General features: G+C 42.9%; 1 protein-coding gene across 3 annotated transcripts in view; it reads left to right on the top strand.

The window, feature by feature from the left end:
* Positions 1 to 20,250, top strand: part of LOC118360833 (prickle-like protein 1) — a 44,081-nt gene that overhangs the window by 13,910 nt on the left and 9,921 nt on the right. For 2 of the 3 annotated variants that reach the window (XM_035740286.2, XM_035740288.2), the window contains exon 2: positions 5,149 to 5,231. In XM_035740286.2, the coding sequence (XP_035596179.1) occupies positions 5,149 to 5,231 (83 nt within the window). Of the gene's footprint in view, positions 1 to 5,148; positions 5,232 to 11,264; positions 11,426 to 20,250 lie in introns of those variants that run through there. The other variant, XM_035740289.2, reaches the window with a different exon arrangement.

The following is a 20,250-nucleotide window of genomic DNA, read 5'->3' as shown; positions in this document are numbered from 1 at the left end:
AATCAAAACCTATTTCCTTCACTTACTTGCTGTGCTGTTTCGTTTGTTTAGTCGTTTCATTCTCAAACAGGATTGCATCATACATGTCAAGCAGTGAAGTTTCAGCTCTGTCTGTCCGTGGCGCCTCTTCCTTGGTGGGCACTATCACTATGTCTGTTTCCATCTTGTCCAGCTGTGTATGTAACATTTCACATAAACCCTGTTTCTTGTCTACATCAAAGTAGCGGTCCTTGTACATAGCATTGAGCATGGTGGCGACACAGTAAAGAGAGAATGCCACCGAATCGCTTGTTCACAGCCTGTGTGGGCAGTTGTGTTGCCGGGGCGAACTGTTGTCAAGAGCAACTGTTTCATTCACCGATGTGGGCCAGTAAAAACATCCACCTCGTCGGGAAAAGGGGCCATCTTCACTCAATAGAAACTATTCAGCACTAACGTCACACACTAGCTGCGAGCTAACTGGTTAGCTTAGCATTGACGAAGTCAAAATGGGAATGCGCACTCCACTGTTATGTGACAGAATCGGTGGCGTTAAAATTCGGAATTAGAATACGAATACTACACTGAACAAAAATATGAGTGCAACATGTAAAGTGTTTGTTCCATGTTTCATGAGCTAAAAAAAAATATCCCAGAAATGTTCCATACGCACATGAAGCTTATCTCAAATTTTGTGCACATTTGTTTACATTCCAGTCAGTTTTGTTGAACATATGTTTCAATGCCATGACAGAGGGTATCATGTCTGCTGCAGGCACACTTGATGAGTTTATTCCTCGAGTCAGTTGTTCGAATGGCGCTAACTAGTGTGTTCATGTTTCCAAGTTTCAAACATGTTCTCAAATGCCATTGAAATGGCAGCAGTGGTATGAGAACCAGCACATTCATGAGCATGCAATACGGCTTTCCTCAGTACGAAATTCTCAACGACCCACTGTGCTGTCAGACTCAGCCTGCTTATGGGGCTGATATCGCTGGTCCAAATGTCAGTCATGAAGCTAATAGCAATGACGCTATTACTGTCTAACTCCGGTAGGGCAACATCTGAAAAATGGTACAAAAAAAACTGAGAACGGTTTATTGTCAAGGGTAATGAATTCCATTATCTTGGCTTTAATGGATTTCACCTTTGAGTTCTCTCTCTGAAATGTCCTTACTCTTTCAAATGACTGCTCGACTTGACTGCTCAATCCACACAGCAGACATTGTGGGCTAGGTTAGGAATGCTGTGGTGCACGTGTAGTGCGTGGCGTCATTACATCATGTACCTACGTTATATAGGTATGCACATCAGCGTTGACATTGGTTTTGCACATCGGCTTTAAACTAGACATCGGGCCGATACCGATGTTGGCATTTTTAGCTAATATCAGCCGATTCCGATATGTTCACCGATATATTGTGCATCCCTAGTATATACTGTATTCCGGGTTTTTTGGAAATACCCACAGGATGGTTTTCATATACCGTCAATACCGTTGAAACTATTTCTTTGGGGTTTTTGAATACATTTCAATATTTGTAAATACCTGCAGTGAACTCGTGGAAGAAGTTAGGAGATGAAGCAGATTGCGTTCTTCATTTGCCTGCCACATTATTCTTCATTATGAAGCTTACCGTAGTTCCCCAGAACAGCAGGCAGTCACGTGTTCGTTGTAAAGTGTACAACTGGAGAATGCGGACGCTAGTGAGTCCATAGCATTCTATATCTATTGGTGAGTCCTTCTCTGTTGTGCTGCACATATGAGGTAATGAAGTTACACTTGTTGCAATTCACTACTAAATGTTTGCCATCAGATATTTTATAACTGACTAAGATGTGCTATACTCTCCAGCTGTGTATTTAGTTACTTCTTAGTTTGCTGAGTATGTGGCTGAATTAATAAGGAGACGGGTTGTTAGCTTTCTGCCATGTTTGAGAAGTCAAAGACCTCTGGATGAGTTATCTGTACAGCTGCCATTTTTTCCCCTGTGCTTCCAACTAGCATTTTCCCCCCCTCTGCTCCGTGTACACATGCTGCTCTTCCATCAAACAAGCATACATCACAACTTTGTTCATTTGCGCAATTTCTCTCGTTCCCTTTCGCTTGTAAATGTCCACACTCACTGAAAATGGCTACTCGCTGTACTTGTATAACTTTATGAGCTGGAACAATTGGGGGGCAAATCAAATCACCCACGAGACGAATTTGGCCCACGGGTCTTCTATTGGGGAAACCTAGTGTATGGTGTGAACCAACTGTTTATCATCTACTGTATCTCTCAACACCTTTAGACAAATGTAAGAAAAGAGGACATTATTGTGAGAAAATGATTCATCAGAATGTGGTAGAGGAGAGGTAGGATGCCAGCGTCAGAGGAAAGGAAGGTGGAGACAGTGACTACATGGAGAGGGAAAGGAAAGAGTGCAGCACACTTCCTGTATCTGTTTCCTTCCTCTCATCTCTAAAAAGAGACACCACAATAGAGCAGTAGTGTGACACACACTCTCAAAGACTACTTGCATGAATAGACACCAATACTAATGTGCAAATAATTATTTATTTTTTAATGGTTTGTTGAATGTACTTTGAGATATTCTGAATTCACAAAATGACATAGTTTGGGTCGTGTGTGGCTGTAGTCCCACTCCCAGCAGGAGCTGTAGTTCTGCTGTATGGGGATTGGACTCAGGGCCTGGGCTGTTACTTCTGGACTGGAGGAGAACCTGTTCCCCTACCTCTAACTAGGGCTGTGGCGGTCAGGACATTTTGTCAGCCAGTGGTTGCCAAGCAAATAACTGCCGGTCACACTGTATTTGACTGTTAGTTTACAGAAACACGTTTAGCATCTCCTGGCTTCCACACACAGCCTACAAGCCACTGATGCAGGCCTTTTTTGGAACATCTACATTTAAAAAAGTGAGATCTATGACATCCTACAACTGTCCCAGAATTTACATACTTGAAGGAATAAGCGTTACACCGAGGCCTGTACTGGAGCAGGATCGATTTGGAGGTGGAGGGTTTGTCATGATCTGGGACCATGTTATGCTCTACACCGGTTGCAAAGCGAATTAATGTGCTTAATTTGAAGAAGTTATTTGGACACTTTAGTTGTGATACAAACCTTATCAAAGCATATAGGCCTATGGGCTAGGCTACAGGAGGTGTGCGACTATGATTTGAAAAAGTAAAAAAAAAAAGTGTGCACTGTTTATTGCCTTAACGCACGCGCTGGGCATCCTTGACAAGTGTTAATAAACTCAGAAAAAAAAGAAACGTCCTGTCACTGTCAACTGCGTTTATTTTCAGCAAACTTAACGTGTAAATATTTGTATGAACATAATACGATTCAACAACTGAGACATAAACTGAACAAGTTTCACAGACATGTGACTAACAGAAATGGAATAATGTGTCCCTGATCAAAGGGGGGGGGGGGTGAAAATCAGAAGTAACAGTCAGTATCTGGTATGGCAACCAGCTGCATTAATAAGTACTGCAGTGCATCTCCTCCTCATGGACTGCACCAGATTGGCCGGTTCTTGCTGTGAGATGTTAACCCACTCTTCCACCAAGGCACTTGCAAGTTCCCGGACATTTCTGGGGGGAATGGCCCTAGCCCTCATCCTCCGATCCAACAGGTCCCAGACGTGCTCAATGCTGTGACACACCGTCCCAGACCATGACGGACCCTCCACCTCCAAATCTATCCCGCTCCAGAGTACAAGCCTCAGTGTAACGCTCATTCCTTCGACGATAAATACAAATCCGACCATCACCCCTGGTGAGACAAAACCCCGACTTGTCAGTGAAAAGCACTTTTTGCCAGTCCTGTCTGGTCCAGTGACGATGGGTTTGTGCACATAGGCGACATTGTTGCCGGAGATGTCTGGTGAGGACCTGCCTTACAACAGGCCTACAAACCCTCAGTCCAGCCTCTCTCAGTGGACAGTCTGAGCACTGATGGAGCGATTGTGCGTTTCTGGTGTAACTCGGGCAGTTTTTGTTGCCATCCTGTACCTGTCCCGCAGGTGTGATGTTTGGATGTACCGATCCTGTGCAAGTGTTATTACGCGTGGTCTGCCACTGCGAGGACGATCAGCTGTCCGTCTTGTCTCCCTGTAACGCTGTCTTAGGCGTCTCACAGTATGGACATAGCAATTTATTGTCCTGGCCACATCTGCAGTCCTCATGCCTCCGTGCAGCATGCAGAAGGCACATCCATGCAGATGAGCAGGGCCCCTGGGCATCTTTCTTTTGGTGTTTTTCAGAGTCAGTAGAAAGGCCTCTTTAGTGTCCTAAGTTTTCATAACTGTGACCTTAATTGCCTCCCGTCTGTAAGCTGTAAGTGTCTTTACGACCGTTACACAGGTGCATGTTCATTAATTGTTTATTGTTCAATGAACAAGCATGGGAAACCGTGTTTAAACCCTTTACAATGAAGATCTTTGTAGTTATTTGAATTTTTACAAATGTATCTTTGAAAGACAGGATACATATATATACATATATACATATATACATATATACATATATACAATATATATTGTTCATGGATACATTATTCCATTTCTGTTAGTCACGTGTTTGTGGAACATGTTCAGTTTATATCTCAGTTGTGAAATCTTTTGACACATATTATGTTTGCTGAAAATAAACGCAGTTGACAGTGAGAGGACGTTTCTTTTTTTGCTGAGTTTTTTTGCTGAAACATACACAACCCTATTAACACACCCTGTTAGTCATGCACATTGTTTACACGCATGTACTCACAGATGACATCACACCCATGGATTATGAGCAAGACCAATAATACATATTGAACCAATACAATCCTACTTCTCTGTCAATCATGGAATCAAACTACAGATGTGCAAATTGAGGGGGTGAGGGAAGGGATATTTCCATGTTTTTCACTGGATCTCTGTGAAATTATTTTGCTTTCCAGAGAATTGCTTTCCTCCTCAAGGATGTCCCTCTCACCATCCATACTGCTTTTGATTAAAGTGGATTGACCATTGACACGTGACCATTTCTCCTCCCAATCACTTACTGTCATGTGAAATAAATAAATGCTGCATTTGTTGATCATTTTATTCTAATTGTTTGTGATGCATGAATGATATCATACTGGGTGTCTAATGTCGTGTTGTGGTGATTTCAGCAGGAGGAAGAAGACCCAGACCGGGGACAACCATGTATAAGATGTGGAGACCAGTGTCCTGGCTTTCGTATGCATGGCTGGAGGTAGGCCTCGCATACTCCCGTTACATACTCCTCACAGGAACATCGACACTGTTTTCAAGATGTTTCATGTGATTCTATTTCATGCCATAGGTTACTTTCCTTCTCATTTTGGAGTCATAACTCATCAGTAGGATAGGTATGATCACAGTCTCGTGCAGGCAGTGCTCTCTTGTGTGTCACATGGCTGTCGCTATTTGGTTGTAACTTACTTATTGAGGAAGAGTCATATGGCCAACTTCCATTCTGTATTGGGTGATTTGAGGTGATTTCTGACAACAATATGGTTTCTCTGTGTTTTTATATGTTAGAGTGGATTGGGGATTGGAGAGCTGATTAACCAAACTGTCCATGTGGAGAGTAGGTCTAGATATAGACTCAAACAAACATTATCCAAACACAACACATTTACCACATCCAGAACAGATAAAGCATTCAGTAATGTGAAAGACAAGGTCATAGAGAATCTAGGCAACAAAAAAAACAGAGCAGCTTCACTTTGTGTGAGTCGATGTTATCCACACACAAACAACCTCTGAGTGCAAGAGTTTACCATTAGAAATGCTAGCTGCATGTGGTTTAGCACGTTTAAAACTTTTGAAAGTGTTCATAGCAGAGACCTATGACATGCTGTGGTTGGAGGGAGCTCTCTGATTATACATGTAGCCTATACACTGTAATCTAACAATTCCACAACAACTACCGTATACACACAAATCTAAGTAAAGTAATGGAATAATAATATCTACACTACCGTTCAAAAGTTTGGAGTCACTTAGAAAGGTCCTTGTTGTTGAAAGAAAAGGTATTTTTTTTGTCCATCAAAATAACATCAAATTGATCAGAAATACAGTGTAGACATTGTTAATGTTGTAAATGACTATTGTAGCTGGAAACGGCTGATTTTTAATGGAATATCTTCAGGTGTACAGAGGCCCATTATCAGCAACCATCACTCCTTTGTTCCAATGGCACGTTGTGTTAGCTAATCCAAGTTTATCATTTTAAAAGGCAAATTGATCATTAAAAAACCCTCTTGCAATTATGTTAGCACAGCTGAAGACTGTTGTGCTGATTAAAGAGGCAATAAAACTGGCCTTCTTTAGACTAGTTGAGTATCTGGAGCAACAGCATTTCTGGGCCAAAAGGTATGTGGGAGACTCTCCAAACATATAGAAGAAAGTACTCTGGTCAGATAAGACTAAAATTGAGCTTTTAGGCCATCAAGGAAAACGCTATGTCTGACCCAGCACCTCTCAACCCAATACCTCTCATTCCCCGAGAACACCATCCCCACAGTGAAGCATGGTGGTGGCAGCATCATGCTGTAGGGATGTTTTTCATTGCCCGGGACTGAGAAACTGGTCAGACTTGAAGGAATGATGGATTGCGCTAAATACAGGTACATTCTTCAGGGAAACCTGTTTCAGTCTTCCAGAGATTTGAGACTGGGACGGAGGTTCACCTTCCAGCAGGACAATGACCCAAGCATACTGCTAAAGCAACACTCAAGTGGTTTAAGGGGAAACATGTAAATGTCTTGGAATGGCCTAGTCAAAGCCGAGACTTGATTCCAAGTGAGAATCTGTGGTAAGACTTAAAGATTGCTGTACACCAGCGGAATTCATCCAACTTGAAGGAGCTGGAGCAGTTTTGCCTTGAAAAATGGGAAAAATCACAGTACATCACTAGATGTGCCAAGCTTATAGAGACATACCCCAATATACTTTCTATTTATTTATTTTTATTTTACTAGGCAAGTCAGTTAAGAACAAATTCTTATTTTCAATGACTGCCTAGGAACAGTGGGTTAACTGCCTGTTCAGGGGCAGAACGACAGATTTGTCGTTCAGCTCGGGGGTTTGAACTTGCAACCTTCCGGTTACTAGTCCAACGCTCTAACCACTAGGCTACCCTGCCGCCCCATACTTGGAGCTGTAATTGTTGCAAAAGGTTGCTCGACAAAGTATTGACTTTGGGGGGGTGAATAGTTATGCATACTAAAATGTTCTATTTTCTTTTGGTATTGTTTCTTGTTTGTTTCACAATAAAAAATATTTTGCATCAAGGTGGTAGGCATGTTGTGTAAATCAAATTATACAAATTCCAGGTTGTAAAATAGGAGTGAGCCTCTGTCTTTCGGTGTGTCACATATTTTAAAAGAAGTCTTGTGACCGAGGAAATACTATTTTTACGCACTTTAGCACTCGGCGGTTCCATTCTGTGAGCTTGTGTGGCCTACCACTTTGAGGTTGAGCTGTTGTTGCTCCTAGGCGTTTCCACTTCACAATAACAGCACTTACAATTGCCCCGGGGCAGCTCTGGCGGGGCGGAAATTTGACGAACTGACTTGTTGGAAAGGTGGCATCCTAGAGCTCAGTGCCACATTGAAAGTCACTGAGCTCTTCAGTACGGGCCATTCTACTGCAAATCTTGGTCTATGGAGATTGCATGGCTGTATGCTCGATTTTATACACCTGTCAGCAACGGGTTTGGCAGAAATCCACACATTTTGGCCATGTAGTGTATGTATAAAAACACTCAAATAAAAAGTGACATTCTGTACTATCGCCTCAAATAAAACATTTGATCTCAAAGAGCCAAGATGAAAGTTATAGCTTCACTGACCAGTGTTTTTCAACCACCTATGGTCATTTAGGTGTCCAGTCAGTGTCCTCGTGTCTTTCTGAGGAACAACTAGTATTCCTCTCCCCTTTCTTCTGTGTTTGCATTCTCCCTGTATGAATCCTCTTCACTCCTCCCACCCCCCTCTCCTTCTCAGTGTGTCCAGACCATTGGGTCTCTTAGTTAGTCCTAATCCTGTCCTCCCTCCCCTCCTCAGTGTGTCCAGACCATTGGGTCTCTTAGTTAGTCCTAATCCTGTCCTCCCTCTCCTCCTCAGTGTGTCCAGACCATTGGGTCTCTTAGTTAGTCCTAATCCTGTCCTCCCTCTCCTCCTCAGTGTGTCCAGACCATTGGGTCTCTTAGTTAGTCCTAATCCTGTCCTCCCTCCCCTCCTCAGTGTGTCCAGACCATTGGGTCTCTTAGTTAGTCCTAATCCTGTCCTCCCTCTCCTCCTCAGTGTGTCCAGACCATTGGGTCTCTTAGTTAGTCCTAATCCTGTCCTCCCTCCCCTCCTCAGTGTGTCCAGACCATTGGGTCTCTTAGTTAGTCCTAATCCTGTCCTCCCTCCCCTCCTCAGTGTGTCCAGACCATTGGGTCTCTTAGTTAGTCCTAATCCTGTCCTCCCTCCCCTCCTCAGTGTGTCCAGACCATTGGGTCTCTTAGTTAGTCCTAATCCTGTCCTCCCTCCCCTCCTCAGTGTGTCCAGCCCATTGGGTCTCTTTGTTAGTCCTAATCCTGTCCGTCACCCTAATAAGATTAGCCCTTTCAGATCCGGCTACTGCCACCACCGCTGTGATGAAGCCCTAAACTTCTCTACCCCTCCCTGAATCTCTCTCTCCCTCCTTCTCCCCATCCCTTTCTTTCAGATCCTGCTGTGATCGGGCCACCACTGCTGTGATAGGGATGGGTTGAAGGAGGGGTGGCTCTCTCTGCCTTTTCACTCTCTTCATACAGTTAATAAGCACTTTGAGGAAGGGCAGTTTAGAAGGTTTTGAGTTTGGACCGGTACATTTAAAAACTATTTTTGTAGACGCACTGAAGTTGACACAGTTTGCACTTCTGACTATTTTCTGAAGTACTCCCTTTATTAGTTGTTTTAGTGAATGGAGACAATAGCCACATTTCATGGTAATTTTGACAGAGAGAAAGAGAGTTCTGGGTTAAACAATGCAGCATACACAAACACACATTGGGCCTTCAGAAGATAAGCCAACCCTGGCTGGCAGATTGAACTAATAAAGAGTCAGATATAAGAAACAGACTGGGTTCTACTTAAGCAATAAGGCACGAGGTGGTGTGGTATATGGCCCATATACCATGTCTAAGATATGTTCTTAATAAGCATGACGCAACGTGAATACAGTCCTTAACCATGGTATATTACCCATATACCACAAACCCCTGAGGTGCCTTATTGCTATTATACACTGGTTACCAACGTAATTTGAGCAGTAAAAATACATTTTTGTCATACCCATGGTATACAGTCTGATATACCACAGCTGTCTGCCAATCAGCATTCAGGGCTCAAACCACCCAGTTTATAAATATGGAATAAAGGCTGCAAGGAGGGTATTAATTTCTATCAAATTATTCTAATTGAGTGCTTACGTCCTTGGTTATTATGTCCCTGTGTTGAGGTCAAGTCAACAGGCTTTGAAGACAAACAGTCCTTGATCTAAAGTACATGGTGACTCTACTGTACTTTATACTGTCATGCTAAAAACACAGACAAACCAGATAAAAGAACCAGATGTAAAACTGCGACTGTCATCATATCATTGATGTGTTTACCATACATCTTTGGTATGGTGAAGTTATTGAAAGACATTTCGGCAGAATAGAGAGGGTACATGGTTTGAGGTCTGGTGACCGGGAGTTTTTGTTTAATGTTCCAGTCTGATATCAGGGCAAGAATAATGAGAGGTGTTTAATCCTTTTAAGCAGGAGGTGTCAGAACCACAGTTACTTCCCAGTTACCACAGAGCAGAATGATTAAATGATTGAGATGTATGGGGGTCACTGTTTAACATCTTAAAGACTCCAGAGTTCAGGACAAATGGCATCTCCTTTATTAACCCATTCACAGTAACACCTACCCCCATTACCCCCATGGAAGACAAACATGCAAGTGACCAAAGAGCTCGGCTGTTTAACCACACTGTCAGGGCAGTGATCTATCATCAACCTGCTCTCTCCCAGGCTGGGCCGGGGCCTCTTAGGCAGGGTGCAGATGGCTCCACCACCCCATCCACCCGAGGAGGAATTAAGTTACTTGTGACCCCATAGGTCCCAGTCAGTGACACTGAGACACAGAGTGCTCAAAGCCAGCCTCCCCTATTAGTTGGTAAGAGCAGGCAGGTGGCGTGGCGATTACTCAGGCACTAATTACTGACCACAGAGCAAGCATTCTGGGACAGTGTCCATCTGTTTCTTAGAGGGATGGATGGATCTATCTAATCTGGACTCCGAGCACTATCAGGCAACAGAGAGAGATACTGTAGCTACTCAGTTTAAATCACAGCTAGTCACACCAAGAGCAGAGCAGACGCATTCATCCCAAGAGAGTTATTGATCACTGTACTGTACAAACTGGTTGGTACATTAACCATTTGACACATGTATGGCCAAAACAAATGGGGATGGGTTGAATGGCTAATGATACATCTAAAAAGTGACTTTTGAATTTGTTATAAGTTGTGATTGTATGGAAGAGTGAGTATCTTATTACTTATCTTGTCAGGGTTGATGGCACACTTGTTGATGTTTGAACGGTTAAATAGTTATTCCAGGCGAGAGTGAGAGAAACCGGAAAAGGGGATTGAACAGAGAAAGATAAAAGAGAGATTGACAAGCGAGGCAATTCAACATAGATCTAAGGACAAAGGGCCTTTTTGGTTGGATGTGTTGATTGACAGGTCATCCTGGAGTGATTGACAGCGAGGACAGATGAGCTGTTATGATTTTGGACTTCTTAGAGGCCTGTAGCCAGGCCAAGATGTTCTCTGAAATGCCATCCTTTAATTGGTCAAAAGGGCTTGATGTCCAAACATAAGCATTTTTTATCTGTGCTGCATTGCTCATTTTGATTAGACTTGTCAGAACATGAAATTATTCATTCCCAAATGAAGTTGAGTTATAGAATCTGCTCCAATTATTTCAAACATTAAAGCTGACTGCATTGGTGTGTGTATGTGTGTTCTGAAAATGTGAGAGGTCAAATTGAACTATTGCACTTTTTTTTAGAAGTGTGGAGAAACCATGCAGTGAATGGAAAGAATGTTGTGTGTGTGTGTCCAGAGACTTATTGTTTGGTCAACTCTTATCAGATGGGGGTAGAGGGATGGTGTGGGGGAGGGATACATTGAAAAGAGACATGTAGAGAGAGAAAACACATTTCCACTGGTAAGGAGCTGCCTCATCTTGAACTCAGCTCTGACGAGGCAGACAGGCAGCAGCACGATGTGACTAAATCTGAGATCAGATTCTGAGAAGCTTCACTATAGCACCGGTCTGGATAGGAGGATGTTACAGAGTCAGCATGGATTTCTTTGTGACGTTGATGACGAAAGGTAAAGGTCTTGGCTAATTCCTGCTTTACTTTTTTGTTTTGTTGTATGTAGCCACTAATTGGAAGGCTTAACACTCATCGAACAGAAAGTTAAAGTCCTTGTGTGTACTTGAAGTTAGCTCACAGCGGATAGTAGGAAGTGGATAGTGGGGTCCCTGCTTGCCAGAGGGAGAGGGGTTAGAATTTAGATTGAGCCTGTTAACACTGCTAGCAGATTTGATAACAGGACCGCTAATGAATGTAATTTGTGTTGTGGCATTCCAAAAGTGAAAATAAGCAGAGACAGAGTTATTTCTGCTCCCCTCCAAGAGGGCTAGTAGGGAATATAGAAGTTATTGAGGATTATGTGTCAGGATTATGTGGTCCTGCTGTGCAGTATGTACTGTGCACTAATGGAAGTTACACAGTCTCCATGCTGGCCCAGTTCACACTGTTTTACTCTGTTTAGTGGTTAAGACCAGATTAGAGTACCACAAGCTAATAGGTATTTTATTATAATCATTTTTAGGCATGTGCTTCATTAAAAAAAATGTTTTAGAGGATAAAAGAAGGATATACTGTATATGTTTCTAATATATCATAGTAAACATTTAGGCCATGTGGCAGAGCAATGATTTCTGACCTCAGTAGCATCACAGAGAAGCAGCCTCACTACTTTACTGTATCCTTCTGCCCAGCAGTCAGTCATGTACGGGATTATCCACAACCAGAGTCCCCGTTTACATATCAACACAAAGAAAGATGCTGTTACAGCCACAGCGTTGTGACGTAACTTGAGAATTGGAGGCATAACATGGATTACAGGCCAAACATATCACATCAGCATCTGCTCTGTGACCACAGTAGAACCGCTGGTCATTTCTGAGGGTCTCGTGGCAGTGGCTGTGGCGGCTGAGTGTGCCATCCTGGCATTCAAGCTAAATATACTCTTAATGGCAAGCTAGATGTCTTTCCAGGTTGGCAAAAATATACAAGTGGGTTAATAACAATCAAGATCATTTGCAAGCACAGTCCTACACATCATTTAAAATGAATTGCTCTGGTGCAATAGTGTTTGATGTTGTACTTGGAAACTACTCTGGACAACTCTTTGCTGATTGGCACTGATAAATCTCCCTGTTAAATCTGATCAATCTCCCTGTTATTTTGAGGAGCTGGTGGGTGGCTGGATATCATTCCCTGGTACATGTAGTGGTTTTCCAGCTGCCTGTATGCTGCGGGGCATCTGTACCACGCACGCGCACACACACACGTGACTCTGTGTTGTACGGTGGCTCTTACATCCACACACGTACAGTGTACACGAGCTCTGAGGACAAACAGCTGGGGCTGGATTGTGGCTTGTGAGTTTTGCCAGCATGGCTTACCCTGAGGTGACCTGCTATGTTTACCATGATTTATACTGAACCCACTGCACTACAACCTGGCCTTATAAGGAGCTAAGGCAGCCAGGGTTGGAAACAATCCGCAGGAGAGCTGTTCAGTTTAATATTTTATTGTGAAGGGAATAGTAGTAAGGATGGGATGGGAGACTTTGGAACAGGGGATTGAAAGTGAATGCTGTTTATCCACATGAAAGGATTGGTGTTTGTGTGTGTGTTTAAGGGGGATGTCTACGCAAAGCGGCTTTGTCCTCCATCTGTGCCTGAGGAGCTGGCCTTGAGCTGCAAATACCAGCTGAGGGCCTGTTATGCAATCACACAAGAACCAGAGAGATACTGTTTATACAGGAGCCCACACACTGATGCATCCACACACGTATTGCCTACACAGACATGAACACATACTGTACAAACCCTTTCTCACACTGTCACAGTCAGTCCCACATACAGACAGGCCCAATTACTCAGATGAAAGATATGACAGCCCAGAGGGGGTGACAAGGGGGAGGATTACCCCCTCCATCTCCATCTTCTCTTCCTCCAACAGTTATTACTACCACTGTGGGACAGGGGAGAACGACTGCCCCCTCTCATTGTAGCCACGGAAGTTTAAGGACGGCCGCAGTACTGCAGGCATTGTTAGCAGAAAACAGGCTCCACCATTATATTGAATGGAAAATTGCAATATTCATGGTCAGTCTTTAAATACATTTTACAAATTCAAAGACAATCATGGTACCAATAATTGCTTATAATACAACAGATGTCCTTGAACCCTTTTCTTTTTAAATTGCACACAGAAGAAGTTATAAGAATAATTAGGTTACTAATGGCAACCAGCACGACAACGGATCAACCTTCAACTTGAGTTATTCAATGAGAGGGGGCAACCCTTAGACCGCCTGGTACTCAGCACTCTATTGTCCCTCTAATCATTCTAACATCAATGCAAATCTAATCGAAAATCTAGTCTAACACTTCATGAGAGCCCATGAGCTCATGTTGCGCAACATTTCTATAGGCTATGCAATTGCGTGAGAAAACAGATTGATGGCCTCTATTAAAAAGAGGAGTATCCCATCAGCTTTCTATAGGCTAGGCCTATTATGTTTATATCCCAACTTTCCTAATATTAAGCACATTGCTTCTTTTTACACAAGGAGTATAGCCTACCTGGCTGGCATGAAAATGAACCACGGGAAAAGGGTACTCCATTCGCTATTTAACCTCTCTAGGGTAGGTGAGATGCTAACGTCCCACCAGGCCAACATCCGCTGAAACTGCAGAGCGCTAACATTCTAAATACACAATTTGTTATAGTAAACATTCCTGTAAATACATGTATCTTACATCATTTAAAAGATTAACATTTTATTAATCCAGCCGCTGTGTCAGATTTCAAAAAGGCTCTACTGCGAAAGCAAACCATGCAATTTTTTTCAAATATTTTTTTTAGCATTTTCCAACCAAGCATTAGTGTCACGAAAGTCAGAAATAACAATAAAATAAATTGCTTACCTTTGAAGATCTTCCTCTGGTGGCAATGCCAAGTGTCCTAACTACCAGTGAATGTTCGTTTTGTTTGATAACATCCACTTTTATAGCCTAACCCGAAACATTTGTAAACCGCTTGCGTTGTGATTTCCGTCTCATTCAACTTTGGACGAAGCGTTCGTGGTAATTACACACACTAAACAAACGTTTATCCAGTCATGGTTGGTGTCCTCTGGTTGTTACTAACACAACCATACTTGATGGTTATTTTCCCAGGACGTATTGACCGAAACAAACCGATTCGAAGACACCAATCAATGACCTCATTGCGCACCAATGGTAGGACCGGTTTATCGTTGATTGACTGTATTTTGACCCAATGACCACTGATCATCTTGAAATCTAGCTTGGAAGATAGCCAATGAACTGAGGTAAACGGTAATATGTAATGGTTATACGTTCGAAGACCAGCCTTTGTCGTAAACTCTGGCGTAAGAGAGGCTCATTCGCCATTGCAAATCCTACTTGACGGAGCCACGAGAGTTACGCATAGCAGTACATAGTCAATAGCATTTTCAGCAAGTTTATATATTTAAATTATGGCGAATAAATCAGGAAAAGCTAAAACAAAGTCTAGGTATACAGATTTAACCCAAATTATAGAGGAAATTGATAGAGAAAGCGAGACCGAGTTGCTTCAGCACCTTCTGTCCCCTCTACCACTGTCCCTTCTGCTCCAACCAATGGTGTTCACCTGCTCAGATTCATCTCTGCAGGCATGAATGTGCTTCAGGGCAAAAAGGGCACAGTAGGGAGATGTCATGGGCCCTTTGTCACAGGAAATGCCCCATGGGGCGGCAGCGTAGCCTAGTGGTTAGAGCGTTGGAAGGTTGCGAGTTCAAACCCCCGAGCTGACAAGGTACAAATCTGTCGTTCTGCCCCTGAACAGGCAGTTAACCCACTGTTCCCAGGCCGTCATTGAAAATAAGAATATTTTCTTAACTGACTTGCCTGGTTAAATAAAGGTAAAATTAAAATAAAAAATAAAAAATCACCTGCACCACCTGTTCAGTAAGCCTCTGCTTTACACCAGAAAGAGACTGCTATGGGCCATGGCACCAGCAGCACAATATTGTGTAGAGGACTGAGGGTCTTCACAATATTGTAAATAGAAAATGTGTTATTTGTTTATGTTTAATTATTAATTATTATAAAAAAAAATTTAAATGGGGGTGTTAGAATAGCATTTATGTTTTTTGTATATAGTTCTTTCCTTCAAAATGTACCACTGTACCAATTTGGCCACTTGGGTACATTTGGGTACATTTGTGTGGGACACCTGGGTGACTTCATCCTCAATGTCATGTAGCTCGCTCAATTTTGAAGTTATCTGTCTAAAACTTTGCTCAGCTTTGTTCTTCATTCAAATCATCCCCAGTATCCTAACTGTATGTTTGGCTGTTCTTGTTCATTTGAAAGATGATGCATCAACAATAAAAAAACTGAAAACGTATGTTTATTTCCTTGTATTTTCTTCTTCCAGATCTATTGTGTTATATTCCCCTACATTCAATTCACATTTCCACAAAATACAGAGTGTTTCTTTTCAAATGATACCAAGAAAATGCATATCCTTGCTTCTGGGCCTGAGCTACAGTCAGTTAGATTAGGGTATGTTTTTAGGCGGAAATTGAGAAGAAGGGGGGGTACCCCAAAGAAGTTAAGTGCAGAGATTACATGTATTTTTTTCCCCCATGGCCCCTTTTTCGATACAGGTCAAATCTAAATCATAACAAATTTCACACATACAGTGCATTCAGATAGTATTCAGACTCCTTTTCCACATTCTGTTACATTACAGCCTTATTCAATCAATTAATTGTTTTCCTCGTCAATCTATACACACTACCCCATAATGACAAAGCAAAAACAGGTTTTTCTCATTTTTTTTGAAAAAATTACATTTAAAAAATGAATACTTTACTTCCATAAGTATTCAGACCCTTTGCTATCAGACTCAACATTTAGTTCAGGTGCATCCTGTTTCCATTGATCATCCTTGAGATGTTTCTACAACTTGATTGGACATGATTTGGAAAGGCAGACACCTGTCTATATAAGGTCCCACGGTTGACAGTGCATGTCAAAGCAAAACCCAAGCCATGAGGCCGAAGGAATTGTCCGTAGAGCTCTGAGGCAGGATTGTGTCGGCACAAATCTGGGGAAGGGTACCGAAAAATGTCTGCAGCATTGAAGGTCCCCAAGAACACAGTGGCCTCCATCATTCTTAAATGGAAGAAACACCAAGATTCCTAGAGTTGGCCGGCCAAACCTCAGGGAGGTGACCAAGAAAACGATGGTCACTCTGACAGAGCTCCAGAGTTCGTCTGTGGAGATGGAAGAACCCTCCAGAAGGACAATCATCTCTGCAGCACTCCATGGTAGAGTGGCCAGACGGAAGCCACTCAGTAAAAGGCACATGACAGCCCACTTGGAATTTGCCAAAAGGCACCTAAAGGACTCTCAGACCATGAGAAACGTGATTCTCTGGTTTGAAGAAACCAAGATTGAACTCTTTGGCCTGAATGCCAAGCGTCATGTCTGGAGGAAACCTGGCTCCATCCATACGGTGAAAGCAGCATCATGATGTGGGGATGTTTTTCAGCAGCATGGACTGAGAGACTAGTCAGGATCAAGGGAAAGATGAACGGACCAAAGTACAGAAAGGTCCTTGATGAAAACCTGCTCCAGAGCACCCAGGACCACAGACTGAAGCGAAGGTTCACCTTCCAACAGAACAAGGACCCTAAGCACATAGCCAAGACAACGCAGGAGTGGCTTCGGGACAAGTCTCTGAATTTGTAACCCAATCGAACATTTCTGGAGAGACTTGAAAACAGCTGTGGCGCGACGCTCCTCATCCAACCTAATAGGGCTTGAGAGGATCTGCAGAGAAGAATGGGAGAAACTCCCCATTCAGTTGTGACAAACTTGTAGTGTCATACCCAAGAAGACTCAAGGCTGTAATCGCTGCCAAAGGTGCTTCAACAAAGTACTGAGTAAAGGGTCTGAATACTTATGTACATTTTATTTCATTTTTTAAATATTTTAATTTGCAAATATTTCTAAAAATGTGTTTTTGCTTTATCATTATGGGCTATTGTAGATTGATGAGAGGGGCAAAAATTATTTAATCTATTTTAGAATAAGGCTGCAACGTGACAAAATGTGGAAAAAGTCAAGGGGTCTGAATACTTTCCGAATCACTGTATATTATTTTGTATATGTAAAGACAAGATTAAATAAAGAATAGCCTGATGGGTGAAAATATTAGCCTTTCACTATATTATCACTTGGCCAGCTTGTGTGCAGTGAGGCAAGAAACAGAGCATGCCTGTTTTTCTCTGAACTTTTTCAAATCATAGTCGCAAAATAAGCCTAGCCCATAGGCCTATATGTTTTGATACGATTTGTATCACAACTAAAGTGGCCAAATAACTTTAAAAATTAAGCACATTAATCCGCTTTACAGGGGGTGTATTGCCTAACTGGCATACATACGCAGCCCGTGAGTTTCAAGTTTGGAGAAGATAATTTTCACCATACAAATGCACCTTTATAATAAAAGAAATACATGCATAATTACATTTTCGGTCACTTTTGAGAATGGTGTTGGCTGATGAAATGTAAATGTGGACAGTTCTTCCAATATCTTCAATATGCACCCCGGAATTGGATATGGACGTGCGCAGTTGCGTCTGTCTTCAGCCTGTGAGGAAGACCCGATCATGCGACTGCATTGGCAAATAAAAATGTAGCTATCTGAGAGAGCCGTGTGAGTGAGAGATGCTTCGAAGCACGCAGCCAGGAGAAGGGAATTATAATTATTATATTCAGCCCAAGGGCACAGCGGCCAATGGCCGCAAAAAGCATGGATTTTTTTCGGGGGCATTACGTCGACACAATGGGGATGCTACCGGGAAATTCGAGGCATTATCAAAAGAATAGCCACATGTGCACACTCCCTCAAATTGTTTGGTGAAAATATATTTTCTGTTTTATTCAGCTATATTCAATTGTATTCTTTATACAATAAAACGATATTGTCTGCTAAATGAACTAGTGTAGCTCACAGCCATATGACTTAGCCAGATCAGGATAGCAGCCTACACAATAAATTACTAATATAATAACCATCTAGATGTCACCTTGATATATACATACAGTCTACTACTCAATGGGGTGGGAATGAACGGTAACAACACTAGGACACAGTGCCCTTTGCTCCCGCTTGCCAAGCACGACTGTCCGGAAACTGCATGGGAAGTAGCTACCTAGTAGCCAATATCAGGGCGACAGTCACAGTAAGAACACGCATAAACTCAGCAAAAAAAGAAACGTCCCTTTTTCAGGACACTGTCTTTGAAAGATAATTCGTAAAAATGCAAATAACTTCACAGATCTTCATTGTAAAGGGTTTAAACATTGTTTCCCATGCTTGTTCAATGAACCATAAACAATTAATGAACATGCACCTGTGGAACGGTCATTCAGACACTAACAGCTTGCAGACCGTAGGCAATTAAGGTCACAGTTATGAAAACTTAGGACACTAAAGAGGCCTTTCAACTGACTCTGAAAAACACCAAAAGAAAGATACCTAGGGTCCCTGCTCATTTGCATGAACTTGCCTTAGGCATGCTGCAAGGAGGCATGAGGACTGCAGATGTGGCCAGGGTAATAAATTGCATTGTCAGAAATGTGAGACGCCTAAGACAGCGCTACAGGGAGACAGGACGGACAGCTGATCGTTGTCGCAGTGGCAGACCACGTGTAACAATACCTGCACGAGATCGGAACATCCAAACATCACAGCTGCGGGACAAGTACAGGATGGCAACAAACAACTGGCCGAGTTACACCAGGAAAGCACAATCCCTCCATCAGTGCTCAGACTGTCCGCAATAGGCTGAGAGGCTGGACTGAGGGTTTGTAGGCCTGTTGTAAGGCAGGTCCTCGCCAGACATCACCGGCAACAATGTCGCCTAGGGTGCACAAACCCACCACCACTGGACCAGACAGGACTGGCAAAAAAAGTGTTCTTCACTGACGACTCGTGGTTTTATCTCTCCAGGGGTGATTGTTGGATTCGCGTTCATTGTCGAAGGAATGAGCGTTACACCGAGGCCTGTACTCTGGAGCGGGATCGATTTGGAGGTGGAGGGTACGTCATGGTCAGGGGCGGTGTGTCACAGCATCATCGGACTGAGCTTGTTGTCATTGCAGGCAATCTTAACGCTGTGCGTTACAGAGAAGACATCCTCCTCCCTGACATGACCCTCCAGCATGACAATGCCACCAGCCATACTGCTCGTTCTGTGCTTGATTTCCTGCAAGACAGGACTGTCCGTGTTCTGCCACGGCCAGCGAAGAGCCCGGATTTCAATCATATTGAGCACATCTGGGACCTGTTGGATCGGAGTGTGAGGGCTAGGGCCATTCCCCCCAGAAATGTCGGGGAACTTGCAGGTGCCGTGGTGGAAGAGTGGGGTAACATCTCACAGCAAGATCCGGCAAATCTGGTGCAGTCCATGAGGAGGAGATGCACTGCAGTACTTAATGCGGCTGGTCGCCACATCAGATACTGACTGTTACTTTTGATTTTGACCCCCACTTTGTTCTGGGACACGTTATTCCATTTCTGTTAGTCACATGTCTGTGGAACTTGTTCAGTTTGTGTCAGTTGTTGAATCTTGTTATGTTCATATAAATATTTACACATGTTAAGTTTGCTGAAATTAAACGCAGTTGACAGTGTCATGACGTTGGCCTGGGGGGTAGGTTTATGACAGTCATAAATACCTCTTCCCCCCTTTTTCCTCTCTCTACCCTACTGAGGTTACATTTGCAAAACCCTTGGTTAACATAGAGATTCTGGAACATCCGAAGG

The sequence above is a fragment of the Oncorhynchus keta genome, chromosome 28 (assembly GCF_023373465.1).
Source record: "Oncorhynchus keta strain PuntledgeMale-10-30-2019 chromosome 28, Oket_V2, whole genome shotgun sequence".
NCBI classification, from domain to species: Eukaryota; Metazoa; Chordata; class Actinopteri; order Salmoniformes; family Salmonidae; genus Oncorhynchus; species Oncorhynchus keta.
This window is presented reverse-complemented; position numbering and strand designations above follow the sequence as displayed.